Source organism: Artibeus jamaicensis, unplaced genomic scaffold, assembly GCF_021234435.1.
Source record: "Artibeus jamaicensis isolate MK-2021 breed Jamaican fruit bat unplaced genomic scaffold, CSHL_Jam_final contig_1015, whole genome shotgun sequence".
NCBI classification, from domain to species: domain Eukaryota; kingdom Metazoa; phylum Chordata; class Mammalia; order Chiroptera; family Phyllostomidae; genus Artibeus; species Artibeus jamaicensis.
In genome coordinates this window covers 6390341-6413395 of record NW_026521194.1, presented here as the reverse complement: position 1 = coordinate 6413395, position 23055 = coordinate 6390341, and the positions used below count along the sequence as shown (strand labels likewise).

Sequence of the window (23055 nt, the reverse complement as noted above, 5' to 3'; positions counted from 1 at the left end):
CTGAGCTGAGACATCTCATCTTCTCCTGCACTGGGACTGCAACTATGCTATTGGCTCAGTTAGTTTCTCAGGTCTTTGGACTTGGACTGAATTACACCACTGGCTTTCTTAGGTCTCCACCTTGCAGATCATGCTACTTCACAGTCTACAGAATTGCATAAGCCAATTCCTCATAAAAAGTCTCTCTCTCTCACCAGATAGATCTATCTACCTATCATCTATCTATCTATCTATCATCTATCTATCTATCTATCATCTATCTATCTATCTATTCATATACAGAGAGTTATAAATATATTTCCTACTGGTTTTATTTCTCTGGAGAATCCTAATACGGTTGACTTTATTTCCTTGCTAAACAAGTGAGGAAAAACATGCCCAAGCCTGGTCTTTTTGAAATCACAAATATGTTGTCAACCACCCTATATATTAAAACAGTTGATTTTAGAGAAATATTGAAGAAATAACCAGACATATCCAGCTTCTTTTCATTTCAAGGCCCTGTTGGTAACACTGAACAGCACAACCGCACCCTTTGAAGCTAGTTGCTCTTAAGGACTTCGGTTATTACATTATTATAAGTCTTGAGCCTCATTTTCAATTAAAAAGGGGTATATTCAACTGGTAGTTTATTTAATAAGGAAAGCATTCATGATGAGAACATGCATCCTTACTATTTTTGTATTGCAGACTAATTTGGAGCTTAATGACATTTCTGATCTGGTCTTTCTGCCCATCAAAACACAAAACATAATCATTAGCATTTGTACCAAATTTTGGAGTTCCAATGTACCCTCAAGGAGCCAAGGATCTAAAGATCCAGAGTGAAAACTCACAGTAAAAGGGGTAGCCGGCCATTTGGATCAATAGCAAAGGTGTTTGAGAGGATGTAGAACTTGGAATATTAGAAAAGACAGCTTATATCATCAAAAAGGCTCTTGAAAATAGCTACCATTCATTGATTTTTGGTTAGACACTGTGCTAATTAATATTTTAAGTCTTTTTTATTGTTTTATGCTATTACCATTGCCCCAATTTTTCTCCCTTTGCCTCTTCTTCCCAGTCTACTCCCCACTCCCAGTCAATCCCCACACCATTGTTCATGTCCATGGGTCACTCATATATGTTCTTTATCTAACACCTTTACCTTCTTTCAACCAGTTCCCACCTCCCCTCCTCTCTTACAGCTGTCAGCCTGTTCCATGTTTCTGGGGCTCTGATTCCATTTTGTTCATTAGTTAATTTTGTTCATTAGATCCAGTTACGAGTGAGATTATATGGTGTTTGTCTTCATAAAAGCTCTTGGCATTGTAATTGCCAGTCCGCAGACAAGGAAAAGGATACAGGTAAGTTAAGAAACTTGCCCCAGACTGAATGATGGGTAAGAGGTGGAGTCTGAATTCCAGCCAAAGTTCAGTCTCATTGAAAGGGAACAGGAAATCTCACAGAATCTAAGTCAGATTTGCTAATGCGTTGCTGTCAAGGGGGAGGCCCATTTAAGAGTCAGTACTATCTATCCTCTAAATAAGTATGCTGAATGCAATTAAGATTTTGTGTTTCCGCCAAATGACAACCGACAACTACTTAGCTTAGAACCATCATATCTGTGGTAGAAATCATTGAAGAGACAACTAGATTCCAGGTTTGAATATGGCAACTACTTTATTGTTTTCAAATGCAAACCCTTTGCATTTAGTTTGCTATTTTACAATTTTACAAACTAGGTATAAAAGACCATAAATAAATGACATAAGTTATGTGTACCTAAGTTTTATGAAGGGAAGAAAAATATCTTGACAAATTAAAACAAAATAGAAAATCTATGTCTAACTCAAGAGATTGCTCAAATTTTGGAACATGTATGAATGACTCTATGTTCAGTTAATTCCTTTTTCAGATGAACTAAATTATAATATGCCTTATACATTCTAATTTTAACCACAGTCCTTGCATATTCCAACATACTTGGAGTGATAAAAAAAATACACTTTTCAGTGTGTATCAATGCTTGATGTTGTTTGGAGAATGTTAAATAAGTGAAAATATTGCTTCTAGAACTTTCCTTGACTGGTCAGAATTTAAGTGTCTTCAGACAAATATTGAGGCTATAAGCTTGTATGGATTAATACACATATCCTTCACAGATTGAATACAAGAGGTCTCAAAACACACACACCAGCCGTGTAGTGAGCACAGCCTTTCTTCAAAGTAACTTTTTAAAACACACCAGAACATTTTATTCATAATATTGTTAAAAATAATTTGGGGCCAGTGGACACATGGTGAAGCTACTGGATTTGGTGCAGGGGGTCAGCTTAATGCTTCCTAACGGTAGATCTGAGCTCACTAGGGCCAGTACTCACTCCTGGGGCTAGACCCAGCCCCTAAAGCTGGCCTCCTGCCCTTACCTCTAGAGGAAAGGTGACCTGCTCAGAGATTCAACCTCATTTCTTTATACATATTTTTCAGGCATCAATGCATAGGCACATCCCTTTAAAAATATATTAAAGTCCCCCCAAAGGGGTGAATTAACTTTGTCACTCTGGCATAGTTATAAGAATACAATGCCATACACCCTGACGGAATGCAATAAATATTCACTGACGATTTTCTTCACTGATTCAACAACACAGGGTTCAGAATCTTTTGTTTCCCATTATTTCCCTGATTTGATGTTATAGCTTATATAAATGGCCACAGTTTCTGCAACCATAGCTTAGAACAAGCAAGGCAGCCACTCAGATTATGAAACATGGCAGTATGTTGGCTGGAGTTTGGTATACATATCATATCAAAACAGAATCTTCACACAGTGGACCTCAGATTCTAGAAGGCTGATGTACTTGTGTGGGCCATCGGAGTTAGCTCTCTATCAACAACTGTAGAACTTTCCATGTCATTGGGCACCTGAAATTGCTTGCAGCCATTTAATCCCAACTATGCTAACCTGGCATGTATTGTTCTGTGATAGTGGGAGACAAAGTATTAATCCAGGACACATCATCTCAAAGCTGACACGCATGTCTACGTTCATCTCCGAAAGCATAGGAATTGCATATATCTGTTCGCATTCGTCAAGTCCATTTATGCAGGAAAACGAAGGCTACTTGTACTCCATTTGGGGTTACTAAACAAATGCCATCCCCTTCTCTCTCTCTCCATCAAGGAACTGGTGATTCAGATGAGGCGTTCGGTCAGAATTCGTGACTTTGATGATGGATTGTCACTGACATGGGTTTATATTCTAATATTACTCCACCACTAAGGTGAAAACGCTTCTGCCCAAAGCTGTATTATTACCTATTAAGGTTAGTGTGGCAGCTACGAAATACAATATAAATACAGGACATTTAACATTTCCGGGTTGTCTGTCTAAGGGGATGGGCATGGTCTCCAGGCCCGCTACCTCGTGTGGCTCTTCATCTCAGAACCGGTGGAAAACCAGAACTTTCCAGGTGTAGCATTCCACAACATTCACAGGCAGTTCTAAGCATGAGGTTACACACGTGCACACACACGCACACACACTCACTCACGCCTATGTACACACATCAAAACAGATAGTCAGCTCATATTTAGTCTAGGAAAAAAATATATTTATATCACTGCAATGGCACACCCTGGGTAAAATGTTACTTCAGCAATGCATATCATAGGCAGCTCATAGGAACTGGCTTTGTTTTGCATGGTGGCACCTGACCTGGTGTCCATAGTAAAACCTGTAGCCTTTGGTCACTTGCTGCCACACCAATGCAGCAGTGACATACAGCAATGAGATATGGAAATACATATAAATAAAACCACAAGGAGTCTGGGAACAGGGGTTCTGCAGAGCTGGTGCTATGAGACAGTACGTTCCTCAGTGCCACCGGAGAACAGACGCCGAACCTTGAATGTCTGCTGTTTCTTTCACTGGAAAGGAGATTTGCAAGTCGTGCATTTACTCTTTGCAGGTGCTGCGTCTGTTTCACGTGTGTCTTTCCTCCAGAACTCGCACAGTAGCCGCAGAAGAAATCCACGGAGAAGGAAGTAAGCAGGGTGTGTTCCGTTTTCTTCTGTGGGCTTTGTAATCAACAGGAAGGGCTGTGAGGCCAAGATAGCAGAGTCTACTCCCTGGAGAGAGAAGAACAAGGCTTTAGACAAAGCATCAACTAATATTGCCAGCCACTGGTCAACCAATATTGCAAGGGAGTGTACAGGTACACAGGAGTTGGTATGACTCAGTAAGTAGTAGTCCAGGAGGGAGATCATGAATTCTCACTTCCTCCTCTGAAAAATGACAATGACCAAAAAATTCTGTATAGTCACAGCTTAATTATCACACTCTGAGGAAGCATTATTGTTATTCCTATTACACGGACGAGGACACTGAAGTGCAGACAAGCTATGCTACCTGCTTGTGGTCATAAATGCTCCAGTGGCAAAAGTGGGACAAGAACCCTCACAATCTGAATCTGTAGCTCTGTGTGAACAGCCTCTCTCTGAAATGAAAATTCTGACCGGTTATGGTTCAGCTGGGTAGGCTGAGAAAGATTTAGAGTTGGCGAAAGGCAACCGGTCTGGCGGTAACAGCCCGGGCACTAACATGCAGTTGTTTCAAAGCGGGAAGCTGTGTATCTAGGAGACATACAGGGTGGGGCAAAATTCAGTTTGCTGATGTGGGTACGTGAAACACCGAGTTTATCCTCAGATTATTTATTAATTGTTGTATTACTGCCCATATGAACTATAAACTTGCTTTTGTCCTACCCTGTATTTGGAAACATCCCAATCCACCAACAGTCAACAATACAACTGACAAAATAGAAACTAAGAAAATAAAGTATTGGGTGGATCCATACGATCTGCTCGGGACAGGCAGAGAGAGAGGGGACCCAGGGCCATGGGCACAACTAGAGTTTTGGTGCCACAGGGAAACTGGTCTTGGGGGCTGAAGCCCACCAAGAATGAATCTGCCGCAGATGCCCATCAGCGTAGAACTGAACAGGCTGGCACAGTGTAGTGAACGCGCTGGGGCTCCTCATTCACCAAAACATCAACTCAAAACAAAAGAAGCCATCTCTCTTTCCTTCATGACAACTGACCGCCGAGACTGCTTCTTCAACTACATTTCCCACCCCAGTGACCACAGTCACCAGGCTTGGTGGTTGGTGGCTTCCAGTATGGAGCAAGGACTAAGACCAAAATGTATTTGCACAGACAATTTTGTTTATTTTATTAAACCACCTATTCATTTGCTTGTGTGTATATATAAATAGGTGGTTTATTTATTGTGTGAGAGACATAAATAAATTTTATTTTCTTTGAGGGAGACGAACATTTTAAACTTCTAGAAAATACTTTAGTCTATTTAGAAAGAGAGAAATAAAGGTTTCTGATAAAATAGTACAGTAATTATAGAAACCAGATAGAAATTTTTAAGCAATTAAAAATTATAAATGGGGTGAGGGTGTAACTAGCAAGATCTTTAAGAAGCCACTTATCAACATCGTCATTTTGACAGTTACGGAAAATGAAAGAAAAGGAATCAGATCTATCGTTCTCACTGTGTCTTCTCAGGAAATCAGTAAGTCCATCGAATGCAGTTTTGAAATCTGAACATGCAAAGATTTCATCATGCAGGCAGGTACTTATATCAAATAAAAGTAGAACATGACCATGACCTTAAGATTCTAATGCAGTGCAGCCAACGCCAAATGGATATGCGAGCATTTGAAGGCAGTGATCTTTCGCTGCTACAAATCCCGTTCTTAGAAGAGAAAGAGTAGTTTCAAACCCAAATGGGCTAATGAAAAAAAAAAAAAAAAACAGAACCAGAGACATGGAAACATGAAAGAGGCTGGTAGCTGTAGGAGGGGGTGTGGGAGGGGGGCGGATGGTGGAAGGGGAAGAGACTAGTCACAGAACAGGTATGAAGGATGTGTGGGTATGAGTAACAAAGAGGGGATTCAACTGTGGTCTAGAGAGGTAGGCTGGGTGGAAAGGGGCAAAAGGGAAAAAAATGGGACAACTGTAATAGAATAAACAATAAAAAATACTTAAAAACAAAAGGTAAGAAATAAAAATACTAATTTCCTTTAAAAATCAAGAGGAATTGTCTTCTTTCAGTTCTCCAACCCCTTCTTCCCAACACTTAGATGTAAATGTATATTATATAAATATATTTGTAATATTTGGGGACCATGTGTATGTTAGATGTTTGAAGTGAGAAGTGTGGGAACACGAAGGTTTATGTCTACTTAATGCCAGAGCCAGAGTGGAGAAAAATAAACCTTCTTTTCTCCTTTGAATTCAGGCAACTCCTTTATCATGGGGAATCGCTGGGACAGAGACCAGACAGAGCATGTGGTATATGTGGGATCATCAGCAAAGAATAGGACTGTCATTGTGACTAACTAAACAAAGCACTGTGCCTCTGAGTCAGCCATGGAGACATCAAAGTGTCATTAGTACGCAGCTGCTCTCATGGCAATGACTCTTCCTTGTGTATTTCCCTCTTTCCATTACAAAATAACAAACTTCATGAATTTCCAGGCTAAATAACACAGGTGTCATTTCATAGGTTTACCACTTTTTGTACAGATGCACATTTACCCCCAAACATTCATAAATCCATATAAAGGGAAGAAGCTTCATCTGTTTGATTCCCTAGCACTGAACTTCATTTCACCTCGCTCTGGCCTGTCGCAATAAAACATCTGGATGCACAAGTGAAAGAGGGATGACTAACACTTGGGAAACCGCGGAGGAAGAGAACACCTTTCTTATGTAAAGTTCAGGATGCCCCACATAATAGTATTTCATACGCACTTACAATACCGCATGTTAGGAAAGGGGTTATTAGTACAGTATCATTATCTCTAATTTCCTGGTGGAGGAACTGAGGTGCAAAGAAACATGGAGTGAATTTCCCAGGGTCCACACCTCATCTGGCTTTAGAATCCATAGCTGTCTAGATGCTTGAGTCTGGCTCCAGGCCCTGGGAAATAATGCAACATTTCTATTGTCTTCACATTGCTCTTCTAAAATATGTTTGTGGAAGTCATGATGTTACCACTCTTACTGCTACTAGAATTTATTTTAGACACTTGGAAAGGCCTTCACTGGCTTTTCCATTGGCGTGTACTGTAACTCCTGCATGCATTAAATTTAAGATTCAGAAGGCAAACCTCTGAATAAAAGTTTCATATTCTACCTTTCTTTGAATCCCCACCTGATTATTTCATTTAAAGAGATACATATTGAGAAGTAACAAAATGACACAAACATCGAGTAATTTAGAATCAACCCTCTCATTTAAAATGTTCTGTTTTGAATATGTTCACTGTTTAGAAAAATACTTCAAGCCTTAAGTTGTTGAATTTAAGAAAGCAAAACATTTAATTATTCAATATATGCAAGGTAACATTCTCTCTCTACTTATAAAATAATGCCATAGTGTTATCTTATTTGAATTAGTCTATGAAGGTTGAATATAAAATAATCCATGGTGTTTCTGAAAGAAAAAAATTTTACACTTTAAAAAAAAAAGAAATACCCAATTTACATTTGCCACCTTTTATCATGAATATCCAGAACTCCCAGACTTTTAGCAAAAGTGGTGATGATATGAGAGTTGTTGAGGCAGTTTAAAAAACAAATTCTGCATTCCTTCTAAACAGAAAAGCTTTTATAACTAATTTTGCAAAAGGTTTTTCCTAATCTGTCATGATTTGAGAACATCAAATTTAATATTCTTCGCTGTAATAGCTTTGAAGATAAAACAAGGGGGGGGGCATTAAAATCAGCCAAGTTGTTGTTTAAAGGTGATAAAGATGGAAGTTTTTTAAAAAGTTAATATTGGTCTAGATAAAAAAGTTAGGCATGAACAAAGCCATTTACAAGTTTCAAGAAGAAAATTCCAGGATTAAAATAGAAGCATCTTATGGTTAAAGGGCTTTCTGGAAGAAACACACATTTTTTTTTAGAAGGTCACTTGCTGATAACGAGGAAACTCAGGTGAGTTCCAGGTCTCACCACTGACACTTAGGTAAATCCTCCCTGGCTCATCCTGTTTGGTACAAGGGCTATTAGACCACAGCATAAAATGAGACTAACAGAGAGGGTTCACAATTGAAGCAAACTCCCTGAAGAATGGACATGTGCATGACCCAACAAGGTTCAAGGTTACTACCTGGTACCCAGAAGATGCTCAATAAATATTTATATCGTGAAGGGCACCAAAGGGCCAGAAGAACCCTGTATAAGAGAAAGCACAGCCAGTAGAGTCCATGCTCTTGAATCGGATTGAATATGGCTTTTATTTTACTTCTTCTTGAAGAATAGTAGGGAAGCCATATTGGTTTGGGTCTCCTTACCCCTTGTTGAGAGAACCGAAATACCGAAAGAATCCCAAACTCCCTCACAGAAGTCAAAAAAAAATTACTGCTCAGTGTCTCAAATAAAATTAATTTTCAAAAACACAATGTTTTCACTGGAGAAAGAACCATTGCTGGTTCTTTTGGCCTTACCTTGGAGATTGGGGTTTGCTTCTTTAAAGAAGGGAAGTATGAAAGTTCCCTATTCAAGATTGTCCCAGTCCGCTATCCTTAAGGTAGTAACAGTAAATCTGTAGTCCCCAAAATAAGACTTTATATGGCACAGCCTCGGGCCCAAAGAAACAGACCTTGTTTGTCCAGTTAGGGGATGTATATGGTGCTCGGGTTTTATTATTATTATTATTTTTAAATCCACTTTCCTTTACTGTTCATCCCCTCATGTCATCACAAGCCACCCAGTGGCCTAAGCATCGAAAGAGCAACACGGATGATCCGCATGGCTGTTACCTAGGTTTCTCCCCCTACTGTGAACCAAGCCTTAAAAGCTACAAGCGAGTCCTTCAAAAGTGTGCCTGGGCTTGGTCTTCATTCCAGTGAAAGAAGGAGGACTGTAATTTATGCCACAAACAAAATACCACGGCTGTAATTCCCAGTGGAGAAAGGACCAGATGTCTCAGAGAAGCTCAGTGTCTGGTAGCAAACATGGCATCAAGACTCAGAGGTGGGGTCCTATTTGTACAGGTACGTGTATTTTACAAACTGGTGACCGAGGAAGTACTTCTGAGAAACAATTTGTTCCAGGTCGAATTCAAACGACGGTGGTCATTTCCGTAAGCTCGTTTCCAGCAGTCTGTACACCAAGCAACACTGCAGATAGATTTTTTTTTTTTAATTTCAGAGGGCGAAGACGAAGTAAAAAAAGTGCAGTTCTTCAATTAAAGTGCATGGATGAGGTAAACTAATTTCAAGAGTTTTGAGTTTAGTCAGTACTGGCTCAGACGGGAACCATTCTGCCGTGTATCTGCTGCATCTGGGTTCTCATTGCCTGGACGCTGCTCAAAATCTTATTCTGGTGTGTGACAGCTGTGATCCCGATTCGTGCCAGGTCACTATGCAGAGGGGGAGAGACAGGAGGGAGAGTACGTTAGGAGGGCAGAGAAATTCTTTTCTGAGCTTCATGCAGACACATGTTTGAATCGGCCACAATTCATACAGCACAACAAGGCAGGTTTATTAACATGTTTAATTAAGCAATTTAAGGCAACAATGTAGGTGCTTTATAAAGGCTGTGTACAATTTATACTCAATCAAAATGAAAGGCATTCCAGTTGGGGTTTTGTTTTTATAATGGGTAGGATGATTATGCAGCTCAAAGCAAAAAAAAAAAAAAGGGAAATACTATTAAATCTAGATTTACCCTTTTGTGTTACATCGCTGAGTACTTACTCCTGGTTCACGTGCACTACGGCTTCTAGTGTGGTGTAACCAGCAGCCGTGAAATTATCCTTATACCGGTCCATTTTAATGGCCTGGAGCCAATCACCCACTGATACCACGGCGGAGAATTCAGGGGAGCTTGGATCCAGCAAGGCAGTGTTAGGTCTGGAAATGGAGGAAGAAAGTGTAGACAGCTATCAATGAGACAGCAAGACTCCAAAGTCAGGTTGCCTGAGACAGGCAAGCGAAATCTTCTAAAGCATGTTAGCATCAGCCTATTCCTGAGTTCATATCCCATACTTGTTTCATGTGAACTTCCTAGTGCATTAATGATTATAGCAGGTCTTTTAACATCCTAGCCTGGGAGAAAGATTTGGGGAGCCCTTGTGGCTGAAGTAGATTGCAGAGAGTCCAGTCCCTGCCAGGGCTGAATAGTACAGACTTTAGTTCAGCAACTATGGAAACCCCAGTGGAGTATGAGTAAGGGAAACTGTGCACTTCAACCAGCCACGCTGGATGGAAGGAGAAAGCAGCAAGAATTCAAGTCCAGTTTGTTTCCAGCCAGGTTTGCAGGCAGTCTCAGTGCATTCGAACAAACTTGAGACAGCAGGGAGTTAATCCCCTTTAATCAACCCATGCCTGACCTGACCAACACGTGTGCCAAGACGGGAAGGAAGAATGGCCACTTTGATCATTGTTCAGACTGTGGAATGTGCTCCTGTATTCCTTTGCTGGGGCTCCTAAATAATCATTTCAACAAAATATGAGCACATGTTATTAACTTATTTATTAGTTTATTCATTTCTCAGGACAGGTGTTATATATTAGGTCATTGTTAAGAGCAACTACAGTTCAAGGTAGGAATTCTGCCATTCTTTATAATATTGATATGTAATAAATTATTTATTAATGAAAAGTATTTAGTAACAAACTCATAAGTCATCATGAAAATACCTACAATCACAGGATTGTCCTTTACAGGGTATTTTATACTACCTTTACTATAATTACCTATATAACAACAAATTTCTCTTCTCTCTAGAAATTATGGAATGAAGTTTATTTTAACATGTTTACATGACTTTCACCCTGCAACTATGTTGCTTGAGACAAACTATTAAATCAAAAGCATAGTATCATTACTGAAGTTTCAACTAAAAAAGTTATTTTCTTGTAAAAACAAAATAAAATCAATATAATGCCTTGATTTATCTTCTGCATAGCAGAATGAATGCAACTTCATTTTTACTTTAATTTTTACTTGTTATTTTGATTTACATTACTTTTATGTAAATATCTTAATAGACTTGTTTTATCAAGTAGTTTTGCACCCAAATATTCTGCCTTTGTGTCCTTTCATGCCCATTATTTCAATTATATCCAATTTTCTAAGTAAAATTCTGCCAATTTTTATGGCAAGAATAATCAAGGTATAGTTCTTTCCCCGGTTTTGAAGCAATAGCAAATATTACCACATAGAATTTCAGACATTAGTGCTGAATATTCACGAATTCAAATATTCATTATTAAACAAGGAACAACCATTTGCATTTACTTCTAACTTTAAGCCAAGAACATTAATAGGCAACGTGCAAACTCTTGGTATCTGAGAAAGTCAGAATGACCTTAGGATGGAAATATCCTCACTCCATATCAATGAATACTATAGAATATTCTCAAGCTTGTTCTGGAAGTCTCCGAGCTTTTTATAGGAACAACTGGCCTGAGGACTCTCAAACACAGCACATGGGCTCTGGAGCTGGAGGTGTAGAAGCTGGAGGTTCAGTTAGGATCAAAGCCAACTTCTTGGAAACCTGGCTTGAGAGCCATCTATTCCCCCCACCCCCAGTGAACAGAAGAACAGAAACTAACCCAGGAATGTTAGGGTTTTTATTTTAGGTTACATATCTCCCAAGTGGCAGAAGTAACATGAATTCAGCCTGGTGTTATTGCAGAAGTGCTTGACCACTAAGCCCTTTGTATAGTGGCCAGGGAATTTGAAAGACTAAAAGAGAACAGAAGGCACCAGTGCTGTTTGCTACACATGCTTTTATCATGCATTACAATAAGCATGGTCCTTGTTGTGTGCCATCTTTAGGCTAGTTTTCAGGAGAAGGACTAGAGGAGAACATCTCAGCTCTGGCCAACAGGAAGGGTTTGCACAGCATCGGAAAAATGTCCTTCTGTTTTTAACTCAAGGTCATGATGAAAGAGAGTGAGGCCTTTGAGAAGCACAGATTTGGAGAGGAGTCGATGCCTCACCTCATGCAGGCCTGAATCACCTGGTCTTATTGTGCCGGTCCTCTTAAATCATTTAGCTGATAAGGATGGTCTTCTACATCTTTTTCAATGGAGCTGGTACCTAGGTATCCCAAACCTTAAACCAGGAAAGCTCAGCCTCTCTGAAGAAAAGTTCCTACTGAACTATAGGGCTTACAGTATCTTTATTTTCTTTCTGGACTGATGCACTTCATTTTGCTCTTCCCCATGAAAAACTACAACTTTTAGAGGTGGTTGAATCACTTTTACTTTTAAAACACTTCTCAAACATTTGTCTGCTTGCCTTTTTTCTTGATCAGTTTCTCTCTTGGTCCTGTTTTCTACTACTCTTGAAAGACTCAGAAAAGAGAAACTTTAAGAACTGAAGCCTAATGCATCTCCTGTGACAATCAATACTTTATAACTCAGCTTAAAATTGCAGTGCATAAAGAGTTGTCCTCTAATCCTTACTTTTTACAAACCCAGTGTCCCTTCCCTTTTCAAAATATAATATCCGGTAACCCGAATGTCTTCCAAAAGTACATTCATCCCTCTTTCTAACTGTCCAGGTCCAGCATCGTGAAATAAGCACTTTCATTATTTTGTTGCTTTTTTTAAAAAAAAAATTTGTTTTTCTTACTATTCCTTGGGCCTGACAGGTATTTGGCTCTTCAAAATGCTGAAGAGAACTTCCATAAATACTCCAATAACTAAGAAACCACCCAGGCTGCAGAGAGCCATGAAGCGCCCTCCTACTAAAAGGCAGGAATTAACATGAGTCACCCTGGCCTGCCATCTCTAATGCATTCTTTCATACATTACTGTTAAGTAAGCATGGCTCACCTGGAGCTCTCGGTCCCCGTCCTCTTCAAGCTGCTGGGGTTGCGAATTAGTTTGTCCAACATGTTGACAATCTGCCCAAATTTAGGCCTGTCGCTCCTCTCCTTCTGCCAGCAGTCTAGCATCAGCTGGTGGAGTGCAATGGGGCAGTCCATGGGAGGGGGGAGCCGATAGCCTTCCTCAATGGCTTTAATCACCTATTGAAGAAAACAGAGTATGTTAAGCTGCCAGGCAAGCTGTTGTTAATGGTTCACCATCCTGATCAGCAAGTTCCCTTTACATTAAGCTGCCAGTAAGTGTGAATGTGGTAACACCTCCAATTTCTCCATAGAAGCCAAGCTGGCCCTGCATATCACTGGCAATAGGGTAGGGGAGTCAGCTGTTGCTATGAGGTATTCTCAAATGGCAAGCCATGCCAGCCTGAAACTGTAAAGACGCATGAGTGCCCCAGTGATTAGAACCCACTCAGATTAACAACATGGGGTAGGTCTGACCCTCAGAAATCACAAGACGATGACCGTCCCCATTCTACTACTCAGCATCTGCTAAAAAGTCTTAGTAAACGGAGACCGTGAGCTGGTTAATGACCTTCTTCAGGAAGCCACTCTGCATCATTTTAAACCTGTGCCTTCTCATTCAGACAGCTAATGGGTCCAAAACAGAGACTACCTTCCAGACCTCCCAATCCGGAAGACACCGCCAACCTCTCAAATAGCACACTCCTTGGTCTTTTTAGATGCCCAAACATTTCTATTTCCGGGAGACCAAAATACACCAATATGCCAACTCTGTATCTCTTTCTTTGTCTCAGTTGGCTGTCATTTGACCTTGTTAAGGGTGTTATGTTGCTAAGTAGATTAAAATTAATAGTAATAGCAAAAAAATAATCCTCTTCTAGGGCATTTATATTTTAAAGGTGACCCTGCCACATCTAAGAAAAAAAAGTTCACATGGTAGGAGATAATTGTCTTACTACCCAGAGTGACTAATAAGACAGAAATAAATCATTCAACAGTCTTTCTTCTAATTCTAATTTTTCTAATCTGTCTTCACAGGCATTACAGTATTTTTCTTATTGACTTTTCTCTAAACCTCCCTTCTTCGTGGCGTAAATCCCAGTAATGCAATACAGCATGACTCATGCCAAACTTAAAGAGGGGAATTACTTCATAATTTCTTGGCTACTCATAAACTTTGTTTATGGGTATCTTATGAGATTCTGGAGGTGATTTTGCTTGTTTGGGGATTTTGTTAGGTTTTATTTGCTTAAAAAACTGTAGTTGCTAGCAAAACAACCAGTGACCACATTGGATTCCCCGTCCTTACTGCTGAAAAATTAGTCTTCAACACCAAATGGTCAGTTCAGTTGGGTCCAGTTTCTCTGTACCAGTAAGACGTGTTGCCTTTTTAACCAGTGCACTGTTTAAGCTTTACAACCATCTTGTGATTTATTAAGCCCTCTGGTCCTTTTTGTCCCGTGAATTTTTGCCAACATCCTGTTGTACTAGTATTAATTTACGTCTCCTTCTAAAGTAGATTTCTATATCCTACCTTCCTGAACATGATTCTACTCATTTCTGGTAATCACATTAGGTCAGCCTGATGCTCTCCCTTTCTTTTATCTTTCCAGGTGCAGGGTGTTCACTCTAGACTTAAAGAAAACACTTCATAATGAACCGATGACAACGCAAGCAGCACTGGGCTAATGCCGGGCTAACACAATGTGTTGTAAATCCTCAGACTGCTTAATACTCTTTCCTTAGCTCCCTACCCACTGCCAGCCTGCAAGATGGCTGATGGGTCAAGCAAGCATAGTTTCTCAGTTTACTGCTGAATGTTTTGGGGGAAGGTGGAGCAGAGGATGCAAACCAACAAAATATTGCCCTGGCTGGTGTGGCTCAGTGGACTGAGTGCCAGCCTGTAAAGCGGAAGGTCACAGATGTGCTTTCTGGTCAGGGCACATACCTGGGTTGCATGCCAGGTTCCCCACTGCCGGGCTTGTGAGAGGCAACCTGAGAGAGATACAACGGATGTATCTCCTACACACTGACTTTCCCTTCCTCTCTTTCGTTCCCCCTTCCCTACTCTCTAAGAAGTAAATAAAGAAAATCTTTAAAAAAATAAAAATAAGACCAACAAATAACTTGATAAGAATGACGTATTTTCAAGTTACATTAACTCATTCACTCTATGCCAAATGATTTCTACACATGAAAGTAATTCTCCAGTTACATTTCCTATTGATTCCTGCTCTATACAGAGTCCAACACCAAGACAAATACCCATGAATGTAGATCAGTATTATTTGTGGGAGACAAATGCTTCAGATGCTTTTTCATGAATAAAGCTAGACTATTGAAAATTTAAAATCAAAGTGATTTTAATATAATATAGAAACTATTAAAACTCCAGGTCTGAAAATATTTAGGGCAGGGAAACTAACAAAATCTTTAGTTCATCTGCTATTATGAGCATTTGACCATGACTCTCCACTAAAATAAAGGAAAGTTTAATCATAAAATGATTAAATGAATACACACACTTATTCGCTCATTTAGGTTACCTGTCTTTGTCCCTCTGAAAGTCTGTAACCCAAAATCAAATGTTGCTACAAGAGAGGTACTGGAAGGCAACTGCATAGCACATCAGACAATAGATTACGCACCATCCACATCTGTAGTCTTTTCCAGCCTATAATTATCTACCAGCTACACTAGCTGCCGTCTTCCCTCCCATCTGCTATGCACCTTCCTTTACAATTCACAGATAATCCAATGTCAACACCACCATCCCTCTTAATCTAGTTAGAGAATTCTTTTTGCCCCACTAGACATGGAGTTCATTAGCTTCTCTGTAGCTCTGAACATTCTTTTACAGATGAGGCTCCAAGCATGTTGCTCCCTGAGCACACCTGGTTTTTCACTGAATCGTCAAGTCCCTGTGTTTCAGGGCATGGAAGAAGGTCAGGTGATATTCCACATCACAGAGAAATTTTTAAAAGATCAGTTTTTTTCTAAAATATAATATAAAGGGAAAATACCTGCATCTGTTGACACTCTGTCCTAATATTCTATATCATTTATATAATTTTTTAAAAGTTCAGAGTATACATTTTATTGTGATCCGATTTCCAACCCTTCCAGAATTAAAACCTTTCCAGAATTAGCTAATGAGTGTTCTAGGGAGACCCCCTAGTCCAAGGCGCCCCTCCCCTTTCTTACTGGAGATGTTTGTAATTAAATTCTATTACTCTGGAATCTTATTAGTGTCGTTATTGAATGCTTTTCTGAAATTGCAGGCATTGTGGCTACTCCCTTACGAAGTGGTCCAGATGGTGCGTTTAAAAGGATGTGCATAATTTACAAAGGGTCATTCAGTGAAGCTCTGTTTCAGAGTCCTCCAGGGCCAGCTCTAATTACAACTCTGCCGGCTTTAACACAGTCACTAGTTTTCCTCCCATAAACCTTTCGTGTCAATTTTATCACATGTGAAATGTGTGTTTTTCATATATCCTTGCATTTAAAATTCAAAGTTTAACTTTATTTCCACATGAATTTGAAAGTTATCGGAGTTAGAATATGGTTCCATGTCACTAATCTAAGCATATCTCTCTCACTATCTATCTTCTCTATCTCCATTCTGTAACATTTGGGCTATGTAATTTTGGTCCTTGAAATCCACCACCATACCATTTAACCATATTACTAGACATATCTGTATTGAGAATCTTGAGTTTAATGCATCATCTCAAGCCCAGAGCACACTCTATCATACACTAATGAGAAAGTTCCTGAATTCCAATGCAAAGACATATATTGCAGAATGTGGAGACTCACATCTTGATTGGACATATCCCAGTAGGGTCTCTCTCCATACGACATCACTTCCCACATAACGATTCCGTAGCTCCATACATCACTCGCTGATGTGAATTTACGATAGGCAATTGCTTCTGGCGCAGTCCACCGGATAGGAATCTTGCCACCCTATGAACATCCGAACTGTAAGTTATTCCCTAAGTATTTTACTGATGTGCCACTTAAGTTTCTGAATGTTGTTACTGCTTGCCAAGCAGGACAAAAGCATTCCTGACATGGCTCTCCAAACAACAATAGGAGACTTGTTTATTGTAACTAAAGTCTTTCAGGTAGAAACAGTTCTCCTTGGATGTTTTCTTTCGTCACAGGGAGGTGAACAAGTAATCTGTTTAATTATTTTTTAAAAGCCTACCTATTATCTGAGCTCTGCTTAAGGCAGTATTGTGGAAGAGAAGGAATCTCAATCTCAAGTTTTACGAGATAGATGTGTTCACCGTGGTATATCAATGGAGGTGCAGCTGATACTCATTTTGACTTCTTGTTAAATTTTGTCAGCCAGCAGCACAAAGGCATGCAAAACATGCCCAACAGAACTAGAAGATCATGCACTCAATAGACTCTTGGAGGAAGCCAAATAATGGCAGGTGCTAGAGCCATTATTGACTTTAATACAGTGAAAAACAAAACACTTATTGAAACACACACATACTCCAGCAACATTGGTAAAGCAGCTGACTGACCTAGGAAAAGTTTATAATGCCTTTTCCCCTCCTCAAATGTATTTCGTTTTAATTCACTTTCAAATTTTTTTAGGGTTCCGTGTGGGGAAATTAATTCAACTTGAATTTAGACCATAACGCTGTTCAAGAGGACATCACTTAAAAGTTTGCTTTGTTAGGGCTACTGAACAGGACATTCCATTGTACTGGAAATTGCACTGAGTCACTGTAATGTACTCAGCAAGCCCAGTGTCACATTTGCACGTGTTACATACAGGCGACTTGAGTCGCCTCTGCCTCCCTTAAATATTTGGCCAAGGTTTTATCTACGTCAATGGATCATTCAAGAAGGCTCCTTTCACTTGTCTCTGTCTAGTTACTTGGACAAAAGAAAAGATCTTCAGCATTCACCAAGATGTATTCTTTCCTAAACGAAAGCACTGGAAATTCAAAACAGGATATGTGTGTGAATTAAAAGTAGAGCCAAGGAAATAGAACACCGCAAGGAAAACAAACAAACAAGCAAAAAAATCCAATGCCTAGGATTGAGGATACACAATGGTAAGCATTAAATGGCTGGTAACTGTCTGCTTCATGTTGATTTTAACCGTGTCGGCCCTAATGGCCAATAACTTTTATGATTCTGTGTTTATTCCATTAGTATCTTATATTCCGATGGTCCAGCTAAGATAGCATAGCCATTAACTGGATACTGATAACTCTTAACTGTGCCCTAATCCTGGCTTATCTACCAGCAGTAAAATGAAGGCCATTAGATCCTGGAAAACCTCGCACAGAGTAAATGTTTTATAAATCCTCTGCATACACTCTCAGACTCGGAAGCCAGCCAACGAGGAACATTGTTTGTCTTGTTTAAAATAATGTCAGTGTTAATAATAAGAAAGAACCACATAGAAAATCTAAAACAAATAGAAAAGAAGGCAGGAAAGGAAGGAAGGAGGGATGGAGAGATGGAGGGAGGCAGGGACAGAAAGGAAGAAAAATTAAATGTAAAAAAAAATGTAGTAAGTAAAGCCTCACTTTATGGCTTTGTGACGTGGTCACACATATACAAGCTATTTCAAAACCCTTCTCTAGGAAACATGCTTCGAAATGGATGCATGGATATAAAGAGACTCTGAAGGATTAGAAAACTTGTAACATCACGAAGAGCTGAAGCATCAAAGTAAAAAGAGAGGAATAGTTTCACAGTTAAAACTCAGAGGTTGCAACTCCTTCTTACCCTCGTGGTATAAGCTGCTTCCGGATCATCTTCAAGCACCCGGGACATGCCAAAATCAGACACTTTGCAGACCAAGTTGCTATTTACCAGAATATTCCGTGCAGCCAGATCGCGGTGCACATAGCTCATATCAGATAAATATTTCATCCCAGACCCAATGCCACGAAGCATGCCCACCAGCTGAATGACTGTGAACCTGCCGTCATTCTTCTGCATAGGAAAAGAGGGAGGGACAATCTTGTTAGCACTAGGCCAAATTAATTTTCAACAGGCCTTTATATTACTTGGATCTTTTTTTGATATCTGTATCTGCTATGCAATCAAATTCAACCGTATTTCTGGGCCTTTTTGACCAAAGTCACTAATTCACTAGAAAAGTGAGTATAACCGAGAAGCTGGGTTTGCTTCCTGTGATAGATGGAAATTATCCAACTGTAATGAGTCCATGGCGCAGACAGCCCCACGGTACGCAAATAAATCAAATCCTACCCTTGCTGAACATGGACTACTTCATAGTTTTTAAAAATCATATCATTTTCTATTTCTCTTCTTCTTCCTTTGCCCCATGAAAAAGCACCACCAAATACAATGGATGCGAAAAGTCTGTTCGAGTTTTCTAAATAACCAACATCCTTGGCTTTGATATAAAGTAGTCACATACCCTAAGGAATGCATCCAAGGAGCCGTTCTCCATGTATTCGGTGATGATCATCACTGGTTTACCTAGAATTTTCCAAAAGAGAAACACAAACCGGTGATGAGCCCTACAGTTAATGAGATAAAAACGGGCCGTGCACAATTTTACTGCCAAGACACCTGTCTTGTGTGATCTAATTTAATTAAAACAAGCCAAGCTTATGCCTCAGCTGTGGGGAGCGAGGAATGAAATATTAAAAAGACGAGTCGCTTTAAATTCCATCTGGAAGGTTAACCCTTCGCGTGGCGTGTTGACAAGGTCTTTAACTAAAGTGGCCTCTGGTATCCAGGGAGCACAGGAATGGGTAATTGCTCTCTCAAGCCAAAGGGGAAGAAGATAAATGGGCAGGCCTGTTTAAAGGTGGGAAAAAAGTTTTTAGGATAATTAATTTATTTTGTCCCCAGAAGAACCACTTGTTCTCTGAACTATGCTAGAGGAATCGATGGGTGGGAAAAGTTTTTTTTTTTTTTTTACTTATTAGGAGAAACACAATTTTCACGAAGCAGTAACTATGTGGACGACTTTATTGCTCAGACACATCTTAAAGCTCCAGCATGCAAAATATTAACTTCTTTCCTTGTCTTCCTAGGATTAGGAGCTGGGTCCTTTCTTTTCCCTTTTCCTTTTGATAAATAAATGTATTCTGTGTATTTCCTTAAGCCACCAACTTCAGCAGCAACAACAGAATCACAGAAAAGTTTCATTAAATTATTTCATCCTAGACAGCAATCTTAATTCTGCGAGGGAACAGTCTTTTTTCCCCACTGTCTACCTTCTTTTTGGCAAAGAAATCACAATGATTTTAAGGTTTGGGAAAAGTGGGAGAAACGCCCTTTTTATTTCACTTTAGTTTTCTTTCTGAGGACCGTAGGGAATAAGAACCGTTCTTTAGTTTCTTAATCGCTGGCAGTAGACTCAAGGTCTGAAATTCCTTTTTTCTGAAGGGGATTTGGGTCGGGGGAGGGTGTGAGGGTGAGGGTGGTGTATAAATTCTCAATATTTTACTAAGGGAAGGGTTAGAGCAAAGAGAACATAAAAGATTCCCTGGGAGGAAAATAAAACGTTAGTCTGATAATAAATCAAAAATATTCACACTTGCATTGCTGTTCATTGTGGACTGTTTGAACTTGGGGAAAACAGGCTGGGATATGTCACTGCCGAGGAGACCCCCACCCCCCCGAATTATTCTAAACTAAAACACTCCCCACCCAGAGCCTCTGTCAAACTAGACTCTGCAGAGATGCGGGGGAAAGACACTGGACTTTGCTTCAGAGGCAAACATTTTAAAGAGCAGAATTTTTTTTAATTCAAGAAAGTGTAATGTATCAATTTGGTTTTTGATGGTATTTTTGGTAAGAAACCTTTCCCAGGAAAAATTTTGGATTAGAAACCAATGGCACAGCGACTTTATTTTCAAGTGAGGAATGAAAGCTGGCAGGAAAAGTAGAAACCTCGGTGTAGACAGGAGGAGGAGTGAGACCACCTCCAGTCTCCACCCTGGGCTGCGGGGAGGGGTCCCGGGGCCCCCCTTCCCGCCCTGCAGACAGGAAGAAGCTCTTACATTCCTTTGCCCTCCACGTCTGTGACCGCAGTCTTCCAGACAGGACAAATGCATCTAAATGAGTTTTAATTAACCTGCCTCAATCAAAAGATACTTTGTCAACTCATGAGGAAGGGCGGCTCCCTTGGCGGTGCATTAACACCTACTTCCATTTCACCAGCCCCTCCGGAGGTGAGGAGGAGAGAGAAGAGGATCCAAAAGACAGGCGGGTGGTGGAGAGAATTTATAGTCTCCTTGTCAATTTAAAAAGTTCCTCCAGTCACTGCTGGTAATGAACTCACACTCTTCTCGTCCACCCTTGCACCCTCACACCTCCCCAGTCCGACTGTTGGCACCGTCTTCACGATCTTTCTGCATTCCTTTTCCTGCTTATTAACAGTATCCATTTGTCAGAACCTTTATGAGCTCTACAAGCGAAATAAAGGTGAACGTCTCCAGAAGCAAGGGGGCTTATAAAATGGGCCTAAGCTAGGCTCATGGAGGGAGGCGGTTCCTTTTCTGGAACCGGTGGGGGAGACGCAGTGGGCAGGGGAGAGGGAAGGGGAGGAGGGGACAGTTCCTCTGGTGGAAATTTTAAATCATTTTAACTCAGTGACAACTGCATTATGCAAATGCGCCCAGTCGTTTATAGCAGTTACAGCTGTAATAGCTGCGGGGTTTAGAGGCGCAGTGGGACTTCCACACAAAGATCCCCTGTTTCTTCCCCCTTCTACAGGGGTGCTGTGAAAATCACTGTCTGTGGCAGGAAAAATACCCCGAGCTGAACAGAGCCTCCATTTGAGAAACTGGACCTGCAGAAGTATTTAAACGGAATGTTATCTTTTAATTAAAGTAGTGAAGGGCTCTGGGCAGCCCCGAAGGCCATAGGCAACAGAAAAATATCCTGTCTGTAAAACTAATCTTAAAACGCAAATAGAGCTATTCTATGCTAATTATAGCCTTCACCTGAGGTGGGAAAATTATATATCCTTCACACCGAAGTTCCTTTTCTTAAGGATTTGAAGATGGAGAAAGATATACTTCTTAAGATATTAGTAACACCAGTTAACATTTGAATTTTTTTTAATGTGCCAACCATTATGCTAAATATGCTGAATAATGCACCCAAAATAACCTTGTAAGGCAAGTTCTATTTTTATCTCTATTTTACAGATGGGGAAACTGATATATGGAGCATCGAGTTATGGCCACATGCTTCACCAGCAGCGGAGTAGGTGCAGAAGTCTTCAGTCTTTAGGCCCAAAGCAAGTTCCCCAAGTGTGGTCCCGGGACCTGCGGGCACTTACCTGGGAGCCTGAAATTTGAACGCATGGACCTCACCCCACCTGCTGGATCAAAGCTCCGAGGATGAGAAGTTTGAGAATTTTCCAGGATTCTGATGTATGTTTAAGTTTGGGGGTCTCTGAACTAGTGTGCGCTTCCTCAGTTTTCAGTAACCTCATGGTCTCTTCTTAAATGTAAGGCTTTGTGCGCTACATCATACTTCCGCCTCTGCCCCAGGTCTAACGTCCAAAATTTAATCTTTAACCTGCACTTCCTTCTCCCCTTCACCTCCTGGAGCAGCCCCTGTGTACCATGGTCGGAGGATGCATTTCACAGGCACCTGGAATCAAATGAGAGGCACCCTGGCTTCCTGGAGACATAGCCCCAGGCTTACATGGTCCTTGAGTGTAGGAACTGCAAGAGGCACAAAGGCTCCTGGAACAGAGCCACCTTCAGTAATAAGCACTTCAGCTGCACTGTCCGTGTGGCCTTTTATAAGCTGGTCTTAGCCAGCCTTCCCAGTGCAGTCAGGGTTTGCTTTGTAAAATACATCTGTTGAGCCATGTTGTATTTTAACTGAAGCGTGGTTCACAGGCTCAGGGAACGCTAATGGACTAAAAAAGGAAAGTTCAACCAGGTGTTACTGCAACTGGGTGCTGCCCTGCAGCCGCCATAAATCAGGCAGAGCAGACAAGCAAATCTCCCCATCTAATAAAGATTCCCAAGATCCCCTCCCTGCATCTGGAACGGAAGCCTCCAGCACAAGGTGTGGTGAGGTTTTGTTGTATTTTATATGAAAAGTACTTCAAATTTATTTTGCTTACCATCTGCTTGCACCTACCCTGTGACAATCAGTTGGGTCTAGCAAAGATCTGAAAGATGGCAAGGCCTACCAAAAGC

At 40.4% G+C, this 23055-nt stretch overlaps 1 protein-coding gene across 1 annotated transcript in view; it reads right to left on the bottom strand.

Annotated features, from left to right (window-relative positions):
• Positions 1-1658: 1658 nt before the first annotated feature.
• EPHA4 (EPH receptor A4) overlaps positions 1659-23055 on the bottom strand; it is a 135809-nt gene continuing 114412 nt past the window's right edge. The window contains exons 12-18 of the mRNA XM_037143607.2: positions 19296-19357; positions 18635-18844; positions 16691-16840; positions 12858-13051; positions 9765-9920; positions 8511-9427; positions 1659-4113 (exon numbers count right to left, since the gene is read on the bottom strand). Of these exons, the coding sequence (XP_036999502.1) occupies positions 9313-9427; positions 9765-9920; positions 12858-13051; positions 16691-16840; positions 18635-18844; positions 19296-19357 (887 nt within the window). The 3' untranslated portion in view covers positions 1659-4113; positions 8511-9312. The remainder of the gene's footprint in view (positions 4114-8510; positions 9428-9764; positions 9921-12857; positions 13052-16690; positions 16841-18634; positions 18845-19295; positions 19358-23055) is intronic.